General features: G+C 44.0%; 1 protein-coding gene across 1 annotated transcript in view; it reads left to right on the forward strand.

The window, feature by feature from the left end:
* The first annotated feature begins 711 nt into the window (after nucleotides 1–711).
* LOC142767178 (uncharacterized) overlaps nucleotides 712–18,478 on the forward strand; it is a 30,521-nt gene continuing 12,754 nt past the window's right edge. The window contains exons 1-8 of the mRNA XM_075868397.1: nucleotides 712–984; nucleotides 3,198–3,302; nucleotides 4,596–4,641; nucleotides 5,353–5,456; nucleotides 8,565–8,627; nucleotides 10,214–10,423; nucleotides 13,635–13,790; nucleotides 17,844–17,997. Coding sequence (XP_075724512.1) covers nucleotides 3,296–3,302; nucleotides 4,596–4,641; nucleotides 5,353–5,456; nucleotides 8,565–8,627; nucleotides 10,214–10,423; nucleotides 13,635–13,790; nucleotides 17,844–17,997 — 740 coding nt within the window. The 5' untranslated portion in view covers nucleotides 712–984; nucleotides 3,198–3,295. The remainder of the gene's footprint in view (nucleotides 985–3,197; nucleotides 3,303–4,595; nucleotides 4,642–5,352; nucleotides 5,457–8,564; nucleotides 8,628–10,213; nucleotides 10,424–13,634; nucleotides 13,791–17,843; nucleotides 17,998–18,478) is intronic.

An 18,478-nucleotide genomic window follows, 5' to 3' on the forward strand; every position in this document is an offset into this window, starting at 1 on the left:
AATGGAATCACGTGACTGCGTTGCTCGCTTAAATTGCCCTCAAATGTTTCTTCTCTTCAATTTTCACACATATAGGGAGAATTCCGTCACCATTATCATCATTACCATCATCGTTACTCTTGATTTTCTTTGATGATTTTCAACGCTCGCCCCATCGCGGTGGTGTAGTGGCTAAGGCACTCGGCTGCTGACCCGCAGGTCACAGGATCGAATCCCGGCTGCAGCGGTTGCATTTTCGATGGAGGTGAAAATGCTGGAGGCCCATGTGCTCAGATTTGGGTGCACGTTAAAGAACCCCAGGTGGTCGAAATTTCCGGAGCTCTCCACTACGGAGTCTCTCATAATCATATGGTGGTTTTGGGACGTTGAACCCCACATATCAATCAATCAATCAATCAATCAATCAATCAATCAATCAATCAATTTTCAACGCTCGCATTCTTTGCAAAGCACAAGTGTGTATTTTTTATGACATTGTGATGAACATAAAGGTGGTGATCATGATGACAATTGCCTTTATGAATGGCTTACACGCGCTTTTGGTGTCTGTACAATAAACGGATAAAAGTCACATGAAGTCTTTGAGTAATGAAGTACAGAACAATTATAATAAATTAATTTCCGTTTGTTAGTTCCCGCGTGCAATGCTTCTCTTTTATATTCGTGGGCCCGCTCTGTCTTTACAGGCCCATGTGGGTTCGTACCATACATAACAATCACCATCACTGTCGTCGTCATCTTCCTCATCGTTCAGCTCGTGTCACATTACCGCAGCTGGTGTTCTCGTCTCGACGATCCGTCACCGGTCGCCACGCGTCAGACGATAACCGCTTGCGTCATTTTGGCGACGCAATCAACTCGGACTTCCGCCAAGGTTCCTGGTCTCTTGATCCAGCCTCGGTTGCTTCAGCAACTCCATGGTCCAGCCAGAGTCCTTGCCTCCGCCTACGTCAGGGACCCCCTGAAGAAACCACTTCTTTTCTGGTACGTCTATGTACGCATTCACTATTGACAATTGACAATTCTATTGTCTATTGACAATTCAAATATGAACCTGTTAGAGCGAGGGTGACAATTAACGTATCAGACGTCACCTCTCAAGAAATGAAGATGCGTCAAACTGATACGTTTTTTTTTCAAAGCACTCCATATCCTGTTGCAACTAAAATTGTTCATAATGTGCTTAGTTCTGGGTGTTCTAGTATTTTATCCTAATAAATTTTTAATGAAGCATATATTGATAAGTCATTCATGGTCTCTTCTTGCATAAGCAGAATGCAATCTTAGACAATAAATGCTAGGCAATGTTTCGTTTACTTATGTGCATTTTGAGCAAACAGAAAAATATATTTTTGAAGTACTCAACATATTTTTTGATCAGTGGCTTCACACAACAATAGAAATAACAAAATATAGACGCTACTCACTCTACTGGCTTTTGGAAGGGGGTTTTTTGTCCTTTTTTGACGTGACTAGCGGGAAGCGGCACGTGGAACGCGTCTCGTCGAACGAAGTACTGCCTCCAGCAAAGTGATCATGTGCAAAATCAGACTGCAATATGACAATAAATGAAGGCTAATTTGTCAAGCAGGATGTTCAATTCAACCAAAGCTCAAAGTACCTCGCTCTTTCTTTGCTAACCATTCGATGCAAATAGCCTCAATAAGCGATGTACGCAATTTTTTCTTAAAGGAATAAGTCCTTCGGTGCGTTATTGTATCACCCTTGATGTTGTTAACGTCAGTGTGACTCCAGCTGGCACGCTTGCTTCGAGGCATGATCCATCCGTGGTAGCCGCATGAGACGGTGCTCTCTATAGTGGTATTCTCGGCGCCTGTTCTGCTTTGTAAATGGTTGTTCACGTTTCATTTGTACCTGACTGTACTTTCTGTCAGTCGCGTTTCTGACTAATCTAGCGATTTATTCTGCAGCGTTTATTGTTGCCGACAAAGTCTACATTAAACGATGCCAATGTCGCGTGGCATTCTTGTGCAGCCATATCGACCATTTCTGCCTGATACGATGGCCCGAATAAAAAAAAAAACACTAGCTACCGTGTCACTCGTAGACCGTAAGCAGTACGCTATTATTGAACAACAATAGGGAGTTGTAGGTAGAATACCGTTTGCAAGTGCTGTGGGTGTTGCGGGTTCCATATAAGCTTTAGAATAACGTTTGCCCTGCTGCGATCCGCAACGCATGATCGCAGCGACACCGTAGCCTCGAAACCAGTGCTTGTGGGCCACATGCATGCGGGCCGCCATCACCGCACGCAATTTCGGATTTTTTTGCGTGCGGTCCGCAAACGCGAATGCCGGCTCGCGTTACGACGCATGCGCAGTGGCAGCGACGACACCGCAAGGGCTCGCGGTGCGCTATTCCAAAACTCCCTATTAACGCTATACCTGACACTGTCTACGAGTGAGACAACGTTAGCCTTTATAGTAGCCATCGATAAACTCAGTAGTCGGCATCGGTCTTAATTTAGCAAAAACGTTATGAAGACCAGCAGTGGCAATGCTATGGTTGACTTTCTGCGCCAACTGTATGACATGTTTACTTGTCGCAGCAATCGCGCTTGCTTTGCAACTGCAACTGCTCACTAACTATTTCTAACTTGCAACTGTAAATGCGTTGTCTCGCCCACCTGCACTGTTTGGGTTACACCAAGTACAAGCTCTACGCACTTGTTGCGTCGATTGTAAATTCTGGTCGCATGCTGCGCCAACGGCCCCATCTTGCTTTTTGATTGCGCCCGTTGTATTATACTAATAACTTGTTGTTTACACTGGGCCACTTTCTTTCTTCAACGGCTGCCCGTGGCAGCGCTTTTGCGATCTGACACGCACGCGCGCTCGCACACATCTTTTTCATTTCATTTCATTTTATTTCATTTCATTTATTTACTCTCAATGCCGTAAGGCGTTACAGAGAGGAGGGGTACAATATTAAACAATCAAGAGAAAAGACAACAGCGGGGTGGTTACAAAAAGTGATTGCTGACAGTGGATCTGAAGTGCGCAGCGTCACTGATGGAGACGATGGAGGCTGGAAGGTGATTTTACTGCACACTGGTCATTGGGACAAATGAGTTCAGGTAGAGGTTTGTTCGGGAGTTTGGCACACCAACTTTTAACGGATGATACGTGCGGAGATGTATACGCTAAAGGCTCACCCATGGAAACAAATCTTTACAGATATCAGCGGTGCTGCCATCGACTTAGCCGGAAGTGGAACCAGTGCAGCGTCGTAAAGCGCCTTTTCTGCCAAGCCCTCGACGGGACGATTTCCGGCAATGTCGGGTAATTGTGTCACTTTCTACGGTTGCGTTAACTTATTTTGCAGATTTCTAAGCGATAAAATCTTCGCATTGTAATTGTAGAGGGACGTCGGTTACAAAATGTTTTGATCGATTTGTGGGGTTTAACGTCCCAAAACCACCATATGATTATGAGAGGCACCGTAGTGGAAGGGCTCCGGAAATTTCGACCACCTGGGGTTCTTTAACGTGCACCCAAATCTGAGCACACGGGCCTGCAACATTTTCCGCCTCCATCAGAAATGCAGCCGCAGCAGCCGGAATACGAACCCGCGACGTGCGAGTCAGCAGCCGAGTACCTTAGCCACTAGACCACCGCGGCGGGGCAGGTTACAAAATGCGGCTGTAAATTTTAGCCACCAAGCTTTCCTAAGACAACCAGATATACTGATGCAGGAGCACTGCTTCACACTCCTTTTTTTCTCGCCCAAGCACTGTCGGTCAGTCATTGCTTTCGGTTTTCCAGATGCGGGTAGAAAGTCTTCTAAAATAGAAATTACTGGTCCTTTTTCAAGTCAGTAGCTGTATAGCATGCATATTACTATAAGAGCCGATTTCCTGCCAGGAGAACTAATTAAAATCATTTGAATATGCTGATAGAATGATTGAGAGAAGCTGGGGTGGTTGGGGCATCTGGCGGATATAATATAAACTATGCGGTTGTTTTTATGTGGACTGTCAGGATTTGAGAATGCTTGCCGATTGTAATCATCTTTACTATCTTAGCTATTTTACTCTACGCGAGTAATAATAATATAATAATAATACCTTTTATGATAGCTATCCTAAGTAGACATATTACTTTATAATTTCCAGCGTCCCTCCACCAATCGCAAAGTGCTGCTTTCTGCGGAGACTGTGGCACATTACTTTAGCTTTGCGCATAATTTTCAGACCTACTCTTCTGCTTTCCGTGTCAAGTTCAGTAATCATGAACTGTAATTCTTTCCCTCGGTTACCCGTCAAGGTAATGTTATCAGCGAATCACAGGTTACTGAGGTACTCTCCATTAACTCTTATGTCTAACTCTTCCCAATCTAGGGCCCCGAAAACCTCCTGTAAATACGCGGTGAATTCTTATACACATCTGCACACCATAAACTGCGCCGCCGTACAAAATAGTGACTTAAGCTTTCGCAGGAGCATTTAATTTTTTTTTTCTTAAATATGGTCCATAGACTTTTCTTATTATTTACGGATAGAAATAGCTCACTTGTAGAACTGATAAGAGCAACATTATATTGCCAGCCATTAACTTTTCGTTTCTTCAACGCAGAAACGAGTAGCATGGTCTCAACGGCCACTGGCCAGTCTGATAGTGGGTGAGTGGTTACTCTTCTGACGTCACAGCCCGACCTTTATCGACCGCTAGATATTCAGTAGACGTGTACGAATGTGGTATTCAGCTCTTCAGTACAGTGCATGTGTTAAAAGGGATGCGGAAATGGTCCTGGATTGGCGTTCCAATCTAAGACCACATGCTTTTGCGCGGCAGTTCTATGATTCGAGCCAGCCAGGAGGCTTTAGAATGTCGCACAGCGATGATCATTCTGTTGAAATCTCGATGCATGGTGATGACGGATGTGATGAATTCGTTCAGCAGGACCGCGTGAGTGGCCCTAAAGTTCTTGAAAAGGAAATAACCTTCCCCGGACTAGTTTCTATGAGTGTCCGATGGGTCTCTCCTGACTTGCCGGATGTCACATTGGACTGCCCGTATGCTTAAAAAGCATTTCATGCTAAGAACAGTCTCCCGGTAGCGTATCAATGATGAATGTTTCGCTTTAACGTCCAAAAATTGCGATATCATTACGAGGTACGCGGCAGTGGAATGTTTCGGAAAAGTTTGACCAACCGGGGTTTTTTAACGTGCATCTAAATCGAACTATACGGGCCTCAATCACGGTATAGTGCCTCATAAGTGTATATAATCTGTGTCACATTCGCCGCGTCGGCTGGTGATTGACAGATTGATTGATTAAATGAATGAATGAATGAATGAATGAATGAATGAAACTCTTCTTTTGGTGCAGGGATGACGAGGACAACTCGCGTGCATCGTTCGTCGTCTGCTGCAACATAGTGCTCTTCATCATCATGATCATCCTCCTCATGCTGTTCTTCATTCGATACACGTGTGAGTATATATATCTAATAATGTAAACCTTTATATGTGCTCACCCCACGGCTTCGTCACAAGTGCTGTTCACGTCACCTAATTGAGCTGTTTTCAGCCGAATCGTCACTGAATTCACTCACCGAAATCTTTGTCGCTCCGCAAACGTGCAAACCAAAATTATCGCTGGCTCATTAGCAAGCATTAAGTCAGCGATGCAACACTTCACTTGCATACGCAATGTGTTTTAATAAATTTCTCCGGAAAACCCCCCAAATTACCACAAAAGGAATATATGCTCGCATTTTTCATAATTGTTTTGCTGTAGCGTATGAAAATAGTTCTATGCATCAATGACGAACGTAATAAAGTAATTTAAATTTTCATTACTGGAGGCAGGCAGTCAGGTCATGTGGGATTGAAGCCGTTCTTGTGATGAGCCAACGGAACGTAGGAATCAGTACGCCTACGTTTTTATTGTACTTCAGTAATTCTTGTAAGGCTAGTTGGTGCATATATATGGCTTTAATGTGCTTGGAAGGTGCGTTGGCTAAGTCTTGCTCTCATTGTTGATTGATTGATTTTTGGGGTTTAACGTCCCAAAACCACGATATGATTATGAGAGACGCCGTAGTGGAGGGCTTCAGAAATTTCGACCACCAGGGGTTCTTTAACGTGCACCCAAATCTGAGCACACGGGCCTACAACATTTCCGCCTCCATTTGCTCTCATTGTATGCAGAACTGGATTCAGCTGGGTATTCTCGCTTGGTCTTGCAGCAGTGGCTGAATCCCTCTCTTAGCGTACTAAAAGCGAAAATCGCAGAGAATAGCAGTAGTCTCATACGCCCATAATGTTGCCCACAACTTTAAAGATGGTGGCAAACAGGTACAATGTACCTGTAATGTTTTTTTGCCCCAAGGAAATCGTCGAGCCTGTGCCCACAGATTTCAAGAAGACCCGTGCCTGCCCCCCCCCCCTCACTTGTTGTAAGAGGAATGCAAGGCCATACGTCACCTGTGAGATGTAGTGTTCTACGAAATTCCTCTCTCCTGCGTAACAGCCAGACCGGCCAATACGTAATCGATCGAGCGAGGGAGAATGGTAGTTTGGATCAAGAGCATTCTTTTGGCACATTCCCAACGCACTGAAGCTCGTGTAAGTTTGAGGCAAGGTTTGCCTATATCACCACTCTAGGTAGAAGCAAGGAGGTTATACAGTGAGGGATGCTCCAAGCATACCTCATCAAAAAGAAAGGGAAAAAAAATCTGTATTAGCGCTACGTCGGTTCTCTTGCGTTACGCTTAATTCAATTCTCTTTTATAGGTTTCTTAACTAGCACGTGCATTTACAGTGGCCGCTTGTTGTGAGGTGAGGCATGATGTATTTTAACGCATGTGTGGCAGCGTGCGTGTATCGCGGTGGTTGGCAACAATGTGGTTAGTTGCGAACAAATCCCTTTCTTTCCGCGTTTCTTCTTTAACGGACTTCGTCGTTTAATTTTCTTGTAGTTTTCGTTGTAGTTTGCGTAGTTGCGTGTCACATTCTAAAACGTTTTTCGTTCAGTTATTTTGTGCAATGACTTTCATAAATTGACGAACCTGTTCAAATCTTTCCTTTCTTTCGTTCTGCAGCATCCATGGACATAAGCGGTAAGTTTCGTGGAAGGGATACTTACGCCGGCCCCCTACACACACACATACACACACACACATACAAACACACACACAAGCGTGAGCACACACACACACAAACACACACACACAGAGAGAGAGAGAGAGAGAGAGAGAGAGTCCGCCTTGGGCAACGTTGGCCACGGTGGTGAAGTGGTTGTGGTGCTAAGCTGCTGACGAGAACTTCGCGATGATAGTTATAACGCGAGAACAGAACGACGACAAAGGGACAAGAAGGACACGAAGGACACTCGTGTCCTTGTCTCTGTGTCGTCGTTCTGTTCTCGAGCTATAACTATCGTCATGTCATACCGACTAGCCCAAGCTGCCACACTTCTGAGAACTTCGCGGTTTCGATACCGGTGGTCGCATCCTAATGGAGGTGAAAAGTTGGAGGTTTCTGTTTTCTTCAATGTCGGTGCGGGTTAAAGAACACCACATTGTCAAAATTGCCAGAGTCCTCCCCTATGGCATCCCTCCAAACCGAAACCTCGACAATAAATATACATACATGCAAACATACCTGCTCAGGTAAGTATTGCGCAGCGAGTTTTCAGACTCTAAGGACAGGACAGGCAAGTCGACTGAATATATTTGCTATGAATCGGTTGGCGCAGCTCATCAAGCATAACGAGAACGATTAGGGCGTCTAAAACAATACTATCTATCTATCTATCTATCTATCTATCTATCTATCTATCTATCTATCTATCTATCTATCTATCTATCTATCTATCTATCTATCTATCTATCTATCTGTCTATCTATCTATCTATCTATCTATCTATCTATCTATCTATCTATCTATCTATCTATCTATCTATCTATCTATCTGTCTGTCTGTCTGTCTGTCTGTCTGTCTGTCTGTCTGTCTGTCTGTCTGTCTGTCTGTCTGTCTGTCTGTCTGTCTGTCTGTCTGTCTGTCTGTCTATCTATCTATCTATCTATCTATCTATCTATCTATCTATCTATCTATCTATCTATCTATCTATCTATCTATCTATCTATCTATCTATCTATCTATCTATCTATCTATCTATCTATCTATCTATCTATCTACCAAGTACTCTCTTTTTCTGTAAAAGCGATAGTGGATTGGAACAAATTACCCGGGTAAACTGTGACACAAGATCCACTATCACAGTTTGAATCACACCTTTAGTAGGAAGCATTTTATTGTCCGGCTGAGATACTGCGTGTGTTTTTCTTTCTTTCTTTCCATTCTTGCTGAGTTTGTATGTTTGATTTGAAAATTGCAGGCATTACGTAACTTGGCTCTTTGTTTCGTTCTTCAAAGCACATGTGCGAACAAACCGATTGATCATTGTCCCTCGTTATTTTTCTTTTTTACGCACCCATATATGTACCTCGCTGCCAGCATCTTGACCAAGATAGCAGTGTAAATAAATAAATAAATAAATAATATATGCTTATTATTGCCTTTCATATTTTACAGATGACGAAACTGACAGCCCGTCGTATAGGCCGGTTCCCAGTGGCGGCCCCCCTCCTACCACAGGTGAACAGAAAACGCTCACGCTGTTTGACGGGTTGTGGCAAATTCGTGGTTTATGTTAATTATTCCAAGAGAGCCACTGTATAAGAGCGGAGCCGTTAAAGCATGAGGCAGGCCCGCATCCAGCGACCACATAAAACTGGGCCCAGCTGTCCGAGGCGAAGTGAAAACACAGCACAATCATGCATACTGCAGTGTACACCCGGCGACAACTTATCCATAGTAGTAGAATGTAATCATTGACAATGTCTTGTTCATAGGCCTATAACAGTATGAGATTTCCGTAGTACAGCAGTTTGTGGCTGGTTTTGGTTTTGCTTGCTCGCATCGTTAACGCGTTCAGCTTACATGCATGAAAGTATGAATGGGAAACGAGTACATTTTGCCGAAAACATACACAGCGTGTTTGCGGCGGCACACTGACCTACTGAGTCATGGGCGCGACATATATATGTATATATATATATATATATATATATATATATATATATATATATATATATATATATATATATATATATATATATATATATATATATATATATATATATATATATATATATATATATATACAAAGCATTCGTCAGACCTGTCTTAGAATATGCAAACGTCGCGTGGTTTCCCTTTACAAACAATCTCATAAATGCCATGCCCTAGAACGAATACAACGAAAAGCGACAAGATTTGTCTACAACAAGTACAGAATAACTGACTCACCCACAGAACTTTTAAAAAAAGCAGGTCTCTTAACACAAAAAAACCGCGCTAAACTGGCACGTCAGAAATTCCTATATCAGTTAGTTCACCAACAGCTAAACATTGACAGTTCAAAGTACATGTCATTTAAATAAACAAGGCCAACACGACAAAAGCATTCTCAGACACTGAATGAATATCAGTGCCGGACGGACTGTCTGAAATATTGTTTTTTTCCACTAGCAATTCGCGAGTGGAATAACTTGCCAATCAGTATAACAAACAGTCAATCATTGGAAACTTTTTCATCTCTGCTTGAATGTTATTTATTGTCTTCAGAACAGACGAACCCTGTTTTTTTCTTGTCCACTGTTTGAAGTGCTCACTTTTCTTTTTTCAGTACTAGTTGGAATTGATGTCCTATGCTACTGAATGTATGTTAGTGGTACAGATGTAGTCATCAAATGTATTTCTGTCGGCTTTGTCTCACTCGTTATTATAATATTTCAGTGAGTACCCTCTGTATAATCTTGCCCTTTCACAATGTATGTGCCCTTCCTGCAATTATCCCTATTGGGATTGGCAGTATATGTAAATAAATAATATATATATATATATATATATATATATATATATATATATATATATATATATATATATATATATATATATATATATATATATATATATATATATATATATATATATATATATATATATATATATATAAACGGGTTGCAAAGTTAACACTAACTGAATTTTAACTACGACTTTCCGCAACTGTTCATGTCTCATGCTCAGTAAATCAGCACTTATTTCGGCAAGCCCACCGAGAAAATTATCAGTAAACTTAAGTACTGTTTATTGTCGGTTTCTTTCTTTCTTCTTCGAAGCGGCGAAGAACGCCACGGTCACCGAAGCAACCACTCCGCCCACTACGCCCTCTGTGAGCACTCCGACAACGGCGACCACTCAGTCTCCAACGGCACCGACTACGCCATCGTCGCCGAAAACGACACGGCCACCTCAGCCCTCGTCACCCTCGACGAGTTTGTTCCCAACGACCGTAGCGACTACGCCGACGACGACACCGACAACGTCTAGTGAGTGCAGATTGTTACCGAGTCAATCAGCTAGTCGACTAGTCGTTCATTTAGGTTTCGTTCCGTTGACTGGCAGCATGTTGGTAGGCCGACTGAAACGGGGAGCTTTGATGGGTTGGTACTATTCTCACGAGTTGGTATGGATTACCAACTCGCTAACAGTCTATTCTAAAGTACTCTATTCTGTCAGTACCTGTACTGCTTAGCTAGCTTTGTGAATGCAGCAGCAATGATAATTCTTAATTAACATTCGTATCAGCAGTGTCTAAAAAAAGCTATGGGTACCTTATGAACTTCAAAAGAATTGTCTGTTGGGCGAATCGGTACTTTGGCATAGAAACCATCGTGAGAAGTTTCTTCTTGTGTGTTGTGTTTTGTTGTGCTCTCACGATGGCTTCTACGTATCTTATGAAGTTAACTAAAAGGACTCGACGAGGAGAACCAACGTCTTCTGTGTGGACTCTATTAACCCCTCCCCACCTCTCGCCTGAATCTCCTACGTAGTTTTGCGCGGCCTCCGAGATCGGATGTGCCGGAATATTTCTTCACTCAACGTGGTTCATGCAGCAACTCTTGGATCAGCCACAGACAAATCGGCGACGGCGATTTGTCTGTGGCTGATTTCTGTGGCGATTTGTCTGAGGTGGTGACAGTAGTCAAGATTGTAGGTGCGCCTGGTTCAAACGCTAGCAGAGATAACAGTCGGCTATATGCGGCCACTGGTTCGCTTCATTAATAACATTCGCGTAATAATGATTAGCTGAATATACTAACGTCTTCGTACCTTATCTTCCTTTTCCTTTCAGCTTCTGCACCCAAAGTGCGTAAGTACTTTTCGAGGCCTCTCTTGCGCCACGTGTTCCTGCCGTACGTTGTAGTGTGCTCTACTCGCTCAATAGTTGCGCGATTAGTCCGAGGCATGACGTCATAATTATTACAGTATCACGGGAAACTTCTGATTAGTGGCACGGGCGATCCACATTAGATAGTGCCTCTAGTCGTTCGTGACTTCACGCTGCCATTCATGGGTTCTCGTGTTCCGACACAAAATTTGTCTTCTAATGAAAAACTCATTACCGCGTTAACTGAGTTGGATTGCACAACAGAAACAAAACAAAAGACATGGACTTATGAGACGGGAATACATCATGTGCAAAGTTTACGCTGTGCGTCTTTTTCACTTAGGCGCATCTGTTTTTTTTTGCGAACTCGTAATCAATTAAATAGTTATACGTTAATGACAACTAACTGAAGCTCAAGCCAATGAAGGTATAGGCGAATTGTGGATATAAATGCAAAGAAACTATAGTTGACGAAACGACAACTTTCCGGCAGCAGAGAACGAACCTGTAGGACCTAAAAGGCTTTCGATGACTGCCAAGACAACCACTGGTTTGTTTGTTGTTGTTTTTTTTTTTGCGCCAGCAGCGAGTCAAGTTTTTGAACGTTTCGATTTTTTTGCATTTTGTTTGTATACCCAGTTATCCGTAATCAGGATGGTTCACTGCTCCATCATAGTTGAGTACGAAGTTCTCAAAACTAATTTTTCTAACACATAGCTATCACAGTAGCGCTAAAAAGGCTACAAAAAGACATCTAAACTGTCTTTGGTGTCATTCTTGGCTGGTTATTGTTGAAATATTCCCGACACCAAAATTTGAAGCTCAAGGCGTTTGTCTAGCTTGATTGTCTTTTAAAGTGGACACTTCTGAACAAGTATTAGCGGCGAACGTTCCCTTTAAAATATTTGAATTTAATTTTGAAATGAAATGCTTCAGGCTCGTGTGTCTAGATTTAGGTGCACGTCAGGGAACTCTAGGTTGTCTAGATTTCCGGAGACCTCCACTACGACGTCTTTCATAATCATATGGCGGTTTTGGAACGTTAAACATCGAGAAATAATAAATAGTCTACTATTATTATTCATTTTAATGTAAGCGTGAATGCTCCTCTGAATGAACAGTACCTAGCGACATCGCCACTGGTGTAAACGTAAGCCGCGACCCCGCGCGAGGTTCAACGAGTACTTTTGAGGTCGCACACAATGTCACGACTGTAACCCCCGTCCTTTTCGCTCTGGTCTCGGGCTGCTCTCAAAGTGGCCACGGCTGCTTGGGCCAGGAATGCGTTTTATTTTTTCCTGTGGGCACATGCTCCTAACTGGTTTAACTTGTACGGAAACTCCCACGTCGTTTCAATCTTCCCCTCTCTATAGTTCCCGTTCCGAAAAGTGTGCTTTCAACTTCAAAAAAAAAAAAAGCGCGAGCGCACGTGGTCTGAGATGTTCCCTCCTGGTGGAGCGCTATTGTAGGTGCTATTTTTTTCGAAGTATGGGTGGAGGTTTCAAAGTTACGCTAGAAATGATTGCTATAGTCTGTTAATTATATGACACGCTACTACATCTGTGGTTTAATTTCGGTATTACTGGACACAAAATACAGTAAAAGATATGCCGCAAAATATTCTCAGGTGTCTTTGAAGGCTGCGTATGAGAAAAAAAATAAACCCTTGATTATCCATGTTATTTCATTCACTTAATTAATGGATCACTAAGAACTTGTCTAGGATGCTGTTCTTTATATTAGCAACAAGTTGACCCTTGATTATCCACGTTATTGCATTCACCTAATTAATGGATCACTAAGAACTTGTCTAGGATGCTGTTCTTTATATTAGCAACAAGTTGACGACCCGCGAAGTTTTTATTGCGTGTTCTGAACATATCTTTTTAGATACGAAGCAGCTTATGGTCGGGATTTGTCCCTCGTCTATCGTCGTAGCCCCGGTAGTACTCGGAGCGCTCATTTGGTGGCTGTGCCATCGAGCGCTCGCTCCAATCCGGTGCGTGCTCTTGCATAAGTGGAGACAGCTAGCGGCGCTTCGCTGCTCTGTGTAATAGATACGCTTAGGCAACTCCTGTCTCTCTCTCTCAAATGCAGAGTAGTAGTTAGTATTAATAAAGGCATGAGCGGGAGCGTGGTGGAGAGGAGGGCAAGCAAAGCGGCTGCGTACGTGTGCAACCACGAATGTCTACGGTGATGAATAAAGAACACTTTTTTTACAGAAGTCGAGCGGTGTCTCTTCGCATATACTACTCGGGGTTCCAGTTATCGGCAGATTAGCGCGCTTTTCGTTTTTTCCGAATCAGCGTGTATCCTTTGGTAGCAGCTGCATTAACTTGGACGTGCTTTCACTCGCACGCCGACGGCAGGAAACTACACGCTCATATGCGTGTTCGAGGCCCTGCGCCAGAACCAGTGGAACAAGACGTACTCGTGCACGGACTACGTGTACATCCGCTTCTTCTCGTACAGCAACGACCCTTCGCCTAGCGCGCAGGTGGTCTTCGAGAGCAAGCAGCAACACTGTGAGTACCGTGGCTCTTCGAAACATGACGATAGTTATAGCGCGAGAACAAAACGACGACACAGAGACGAGTGTCCTTCTTGTTTCTGTGTCGTCGTTTTGTTCTCGCGCTATAACTATCGTCATGCCATACCAACTAGCCCAAGCTGCCACACTCTTCGAAACAACCGACCTGCTCATTGTACGCGTTAGCCGCGAGCTTCTGCCGTTTGGTTAGCTAGCTTTGATCCCAAGTATAGCTGTTTCTTGTTCACGAGTATAAGTGGATTCTTAATTATTAGGTAAATCACAAAAAAGGTCTACCTATATTCTAATAAAAGAAGCACCTTAGGTGATGGCAGCTAAGGTTCCATCACCTAAGGTGCTTCTTCGAGTCGCCTTGAGTGATGGCACCTAAGGTGCCATCACCCAAGGCGACTCGAAGGTGCAAGCCGTTCTCTTCTTTTCTTTCTTTCTTTATGCTCAATTCGTTGTGTTAATAACCACTCCCCTCCCTCACCTCAGCCCCACCCCGACGAAATCGCTCTGCACGTGATGTGGTTTTACAGCATGGAGGAAAAAAAAAGAAAGGAGGAAGCATGACGTCATGCCGCCAGCCTTTGCAAGCCGTGCCGTTTTGAAGCCGGGATTGGCGGCCAAACGCGTCACGTTTTGCATCAAGATCACGCAAGCAATGATACTCGCGGGGATTTCAGAGAGTCCGGGCACCCGAGACACGCTTGTTCGCCGCAGACCGGAAGGGCTCACGCAGGATGTTCAAGAGCGGACCACCGCCCGACGCGGTCCGCTTCACTCGTGTGACGTTTAGTGCTCCATCCTTTCTTTTTTCTTTCCTTCACGTTTATACAGTGCCTCCGTACCTTGCAACAAACGTGATTTCAGGCGATGACGTCACCACGTGCCGTCACGTTATGCATCACGCCGCGTGATTTCAGTAGTGACGTCAGTGCACCGCTTCGGTAGTGTATACGCGCCCGGCTGCTGGCACGAGGCTCGTGAATTCCATGGCCAGCCGTCCTTGCCGCGGTGGTTTGTTTCGACGAAAGTGAAATGCTAGAGGCCCGTATACTGCGATCTGCCCGACTTGCTCCACGCCATCTACCGACGCCGACAAGAGCTCTCGCAAGTGGTGCCCCGTCCTCGGACTCCAGTGACCGTGCTTCCATCTTTCCTATCTCTCCTATCCCCTCAGTTAGTTGTCGCTTCCTCTGGCTTACCACCTCACGTCTCTTCCTCTCTTCTACACCTTTACTCCTACCCCTTTTATCTCTCCTCACCCCCATCCCTTGTGAGCTACTGTTGAGGTGTCGCTCACTGAAGCACACAGTTACGGGGCTCACTTTTCTCTTCCTTTCGCTCTTGAGAATCACCTCTCGTTCACGTTAGAGAACACCGTGGATGATCGAAATATCGTGGAGCCTTTCCTACAGCGCGCCTCGTGATCATATTGTTACGCTCAAGCGGCAACGTGTGAAGGGAGGAAGAGGCGAACGAAGTGGTCTGTTTGGAGGCAGCTTGGTGTCGGTGCGGCAACCCTTCACCATTCGTTTTATCAATAAACACGCCCCATCGTAACAGTTTTGGTGGAGGTGCTGGGTATCGATACCAGCATGGTTCTTGACATGTAAAAGCGCAAGTGTTATGTAGCCGTTACAACGGCCCTGATTTCAGCCATCGGTGACGTGACTGTTACCTAATGAAATGACGATGATCTATGCATGCGCGAAAAAAAAATGGTAGGACAGAAGGACGAAGACTAAACCTAACGCGCAACAGCTAGACAGAATTCATTTCAACATACATACATAAGCGGTTACAAGCGCTTAGCGATTACCAATCCACCCAGCAGTCGGTGCTTCTTTTGACATTACGTATTGTTGAGGCCGAAAACCTTTTTTTCGCGTTTTTTCGCGTTTGAGAGGTAAGCGTCCAACGCTTTCGCCTAGGCGACACTAAAGAGATCAAGGATATTTTTTTTATCGTACGAATAATGTGCTATTTATAAATACCGTGTCACAGCGTATAATAAGCGCGAAAGCGTCCAATAATAACACTCCTGGTATACCGTCAGCACATTGAAATTCCTCCACCAAGTGCCTCAAGGTAAAAGATTTCGACGGCACTTATTTGGTCCTACATAGCGTTTACTAAGTCATTCAGCCACCGCATTGGCATGGCGGATTCATCCATGTGTGAAAGCTGCAACTGTATAGAGACTATTGAACATCTATTGTGCCACTGTGCCCAATTTGATGAAGATCGCCGGACTCTCCAGTCTGCCTTGAATAGACTCGATGACCGGCCATTTAATGAAGCAAATTTCTTAGGAGCCTGGTCGCGCAGCACATCAGCACAGAAAGCCACATGAGCCCTGCTGAGATACTTGTCAGCAACATCATTGAGGGACCGCCTGTGAAACTCGGCATTGTGTGTGTGATGTGACATGTGTATATCCTTCTCTCTCTCTTTTACTCCCCCCTCCCCCTCCCCATGTGTAGGGTAGCAAACTGGACGCATAGTCTAGTTAACCTCCCTACCTTTCCTATGTTCCTTCTCTCTCTCTCTCTCTCCCTCATAGTTCCCAATTAGTCATAATGATGCGTGTCGTCCTGTTAATGGGGGGGGGGGGGAGAGAAACCAATTAACGTAACCCGCCACTGTGGTCTAGTGGCTAAGGCACTCGGCTGCTGACCCGCAGGTCGCGGAATCGTATGCCGCCTGGCTCTGTACTGGTCTCCTTCATTCTTTATTTAATATTTTTTTGGGGAGAAATAAAAATACCACCACCGACCGTGGTGGCCGCATTTCCGACGGAGGCGAAAATGCTTCAGGCCCGTGTGATTAGATTTAGGTACTCTTTAAAGAACCCCTCGTGGTCGAAATTCCTGGAGCCCTCCACTACGACGTCCCTTATAACCATACGGTGGTTTTGGAATCTCAAACTCGACAAATAATGTTACAAATTTATTGTATCCTGTTTAAGCAAATTTTGTGGGGCAAGTGTGGCCAATATACGAAAAAATACTTCCTGAAATCTGTGACGTCAAGCATGGAGATTTCGGCGCCAAATTGAAAATGAACTTACTTTAATTATTGCCTCTATTAAAGAACAGACCACTGATGGTGAAATAAACGGCACTGGGTACAACTCACATGTCTGAATTGAAGAAATGCTTCCCTTTTGTGTCCGTTTATACAATTCAGACGCTGTAATTTCAAGTGGAATCATCAGTTTCGTACTGTAGGACAGTCAACAACCGCTTGGTAAAAGAAAGGGTTGTTATTCATCTAGACTCTAGATGAATAACAACCCTTAGCACTCTACTTAGCACTCTACATATGCTGGCAACTTAGTTCTCGCAATAAGGTGAAGTCACGCGTGGAAGAAGACGTTACAGAAGCGCTCAACCTGTTCCCGTACTTCACTGAGTCGGCATTTTTTTTTGTTTTGTTTTTCACCCTGCACAGGTAGGGCACTAATAATAGTTGTCTATCAAAACGTTTAATGTAGGCTATTTGGTAGTGTTCTGCTTTGTCGAACTAATTTAAAGAAATAAGTAAATAAAAATGATCCACATGGTAATATTAATTCACGACCTAATTGGATCATTAATTACTCTCGGTGAAAAGTTGAGCACGGATTTATTCTTTTTTTCACTACCATGAAATTGGAAAAACAGGTTGCTGACATCGCAATAGAATAACTTGAGCCGAATGGGTTGCAAATCGCAGGATTCATTATGCATTCGCATGACCTCATCATGTCAGGTCACATAACGTCACATATGACGTCATCAAGAACGAAGTCGCAATTTTTGCGTCAACCTGGCTTCACTATGACGTCGCGCCACTGTGATGTCACGTCGTCTTAGTGGTGTAACGTTTTAATGAAGTCACGATGACGTCATACTTTTCGGTGATCATTGTCTTGGCGACGTCACATGGTGACGTCATCACATGATGGGGATTTTCAGCATCACTTGTGTTGGTCAACTTTCCGCATTTTATAAGGCACGTGATGCTTTTTCCTCAATAAATGCGGCGCGATTTGCAGTTGGCGTACAGCGCTTGTACTACGACAACAGCGAGATGGAGTGGAGGCAGTACAGCTACCGAGCACTGGACACTCGTGTGCGGAACGCCAAGATTCGACAGGGCGGAGGCCGTTGGATGTTGGGCATCTGGGGAGCCGCGTACATAAGGCTCATGTGAGCAGCACGATCTTTTTGATTGCGATAGCAATTATATGGACATTCCCGGCTAGATTTTGCCGCCGGTGTCAGCGTCACTCGCCGTATATGTATACGTACAATATACAGGGTGTCCCACGTAACTTTGGCCAGAGTTTAAAAATATGGCAGAACGCGTAGTTACGACGCGAGCAAATGCATGTTGCTGACCTTTGCCTGGAGTTAGACTATTTTTGTGTTCTCCAATATTGTTTAATTAGCTATGTTTAATCAACTAACTTTTCAAGAAACGAAGATAGATAAAAAATTTCAATGAGAAAGTTGTAGATCGGATTGTGAAGCGTCCGATTAGACAGTTTTGAACTCTATATCAATTAGGTGTTAGTGTTTTTCTGCTGATTGCAAATGCCCGCCAAGAACAAAAAATGCCACGTGACAAGCCCGCTCGGCGCGTCACTGCGCACAATGATTCTAGTGCTCCCTAACGTTCTTACAAACG

This window comes from Rhipicephalus microplus, chromosome 7, assembly GCF_043290135.1.
Source record: "Rhipicephalus microplus isolate Deutch F79 chromosome 7, USDA_Rmic, whole genome shotgun sequence".
In the NCBI taxonomy this organism is placed as follows: Eukaryota; Metazoa; Arthropoda; class Arachnida; order Ixodida; family Ixodidae; genus Rhipicephalus; species Rhipicephalus microplus.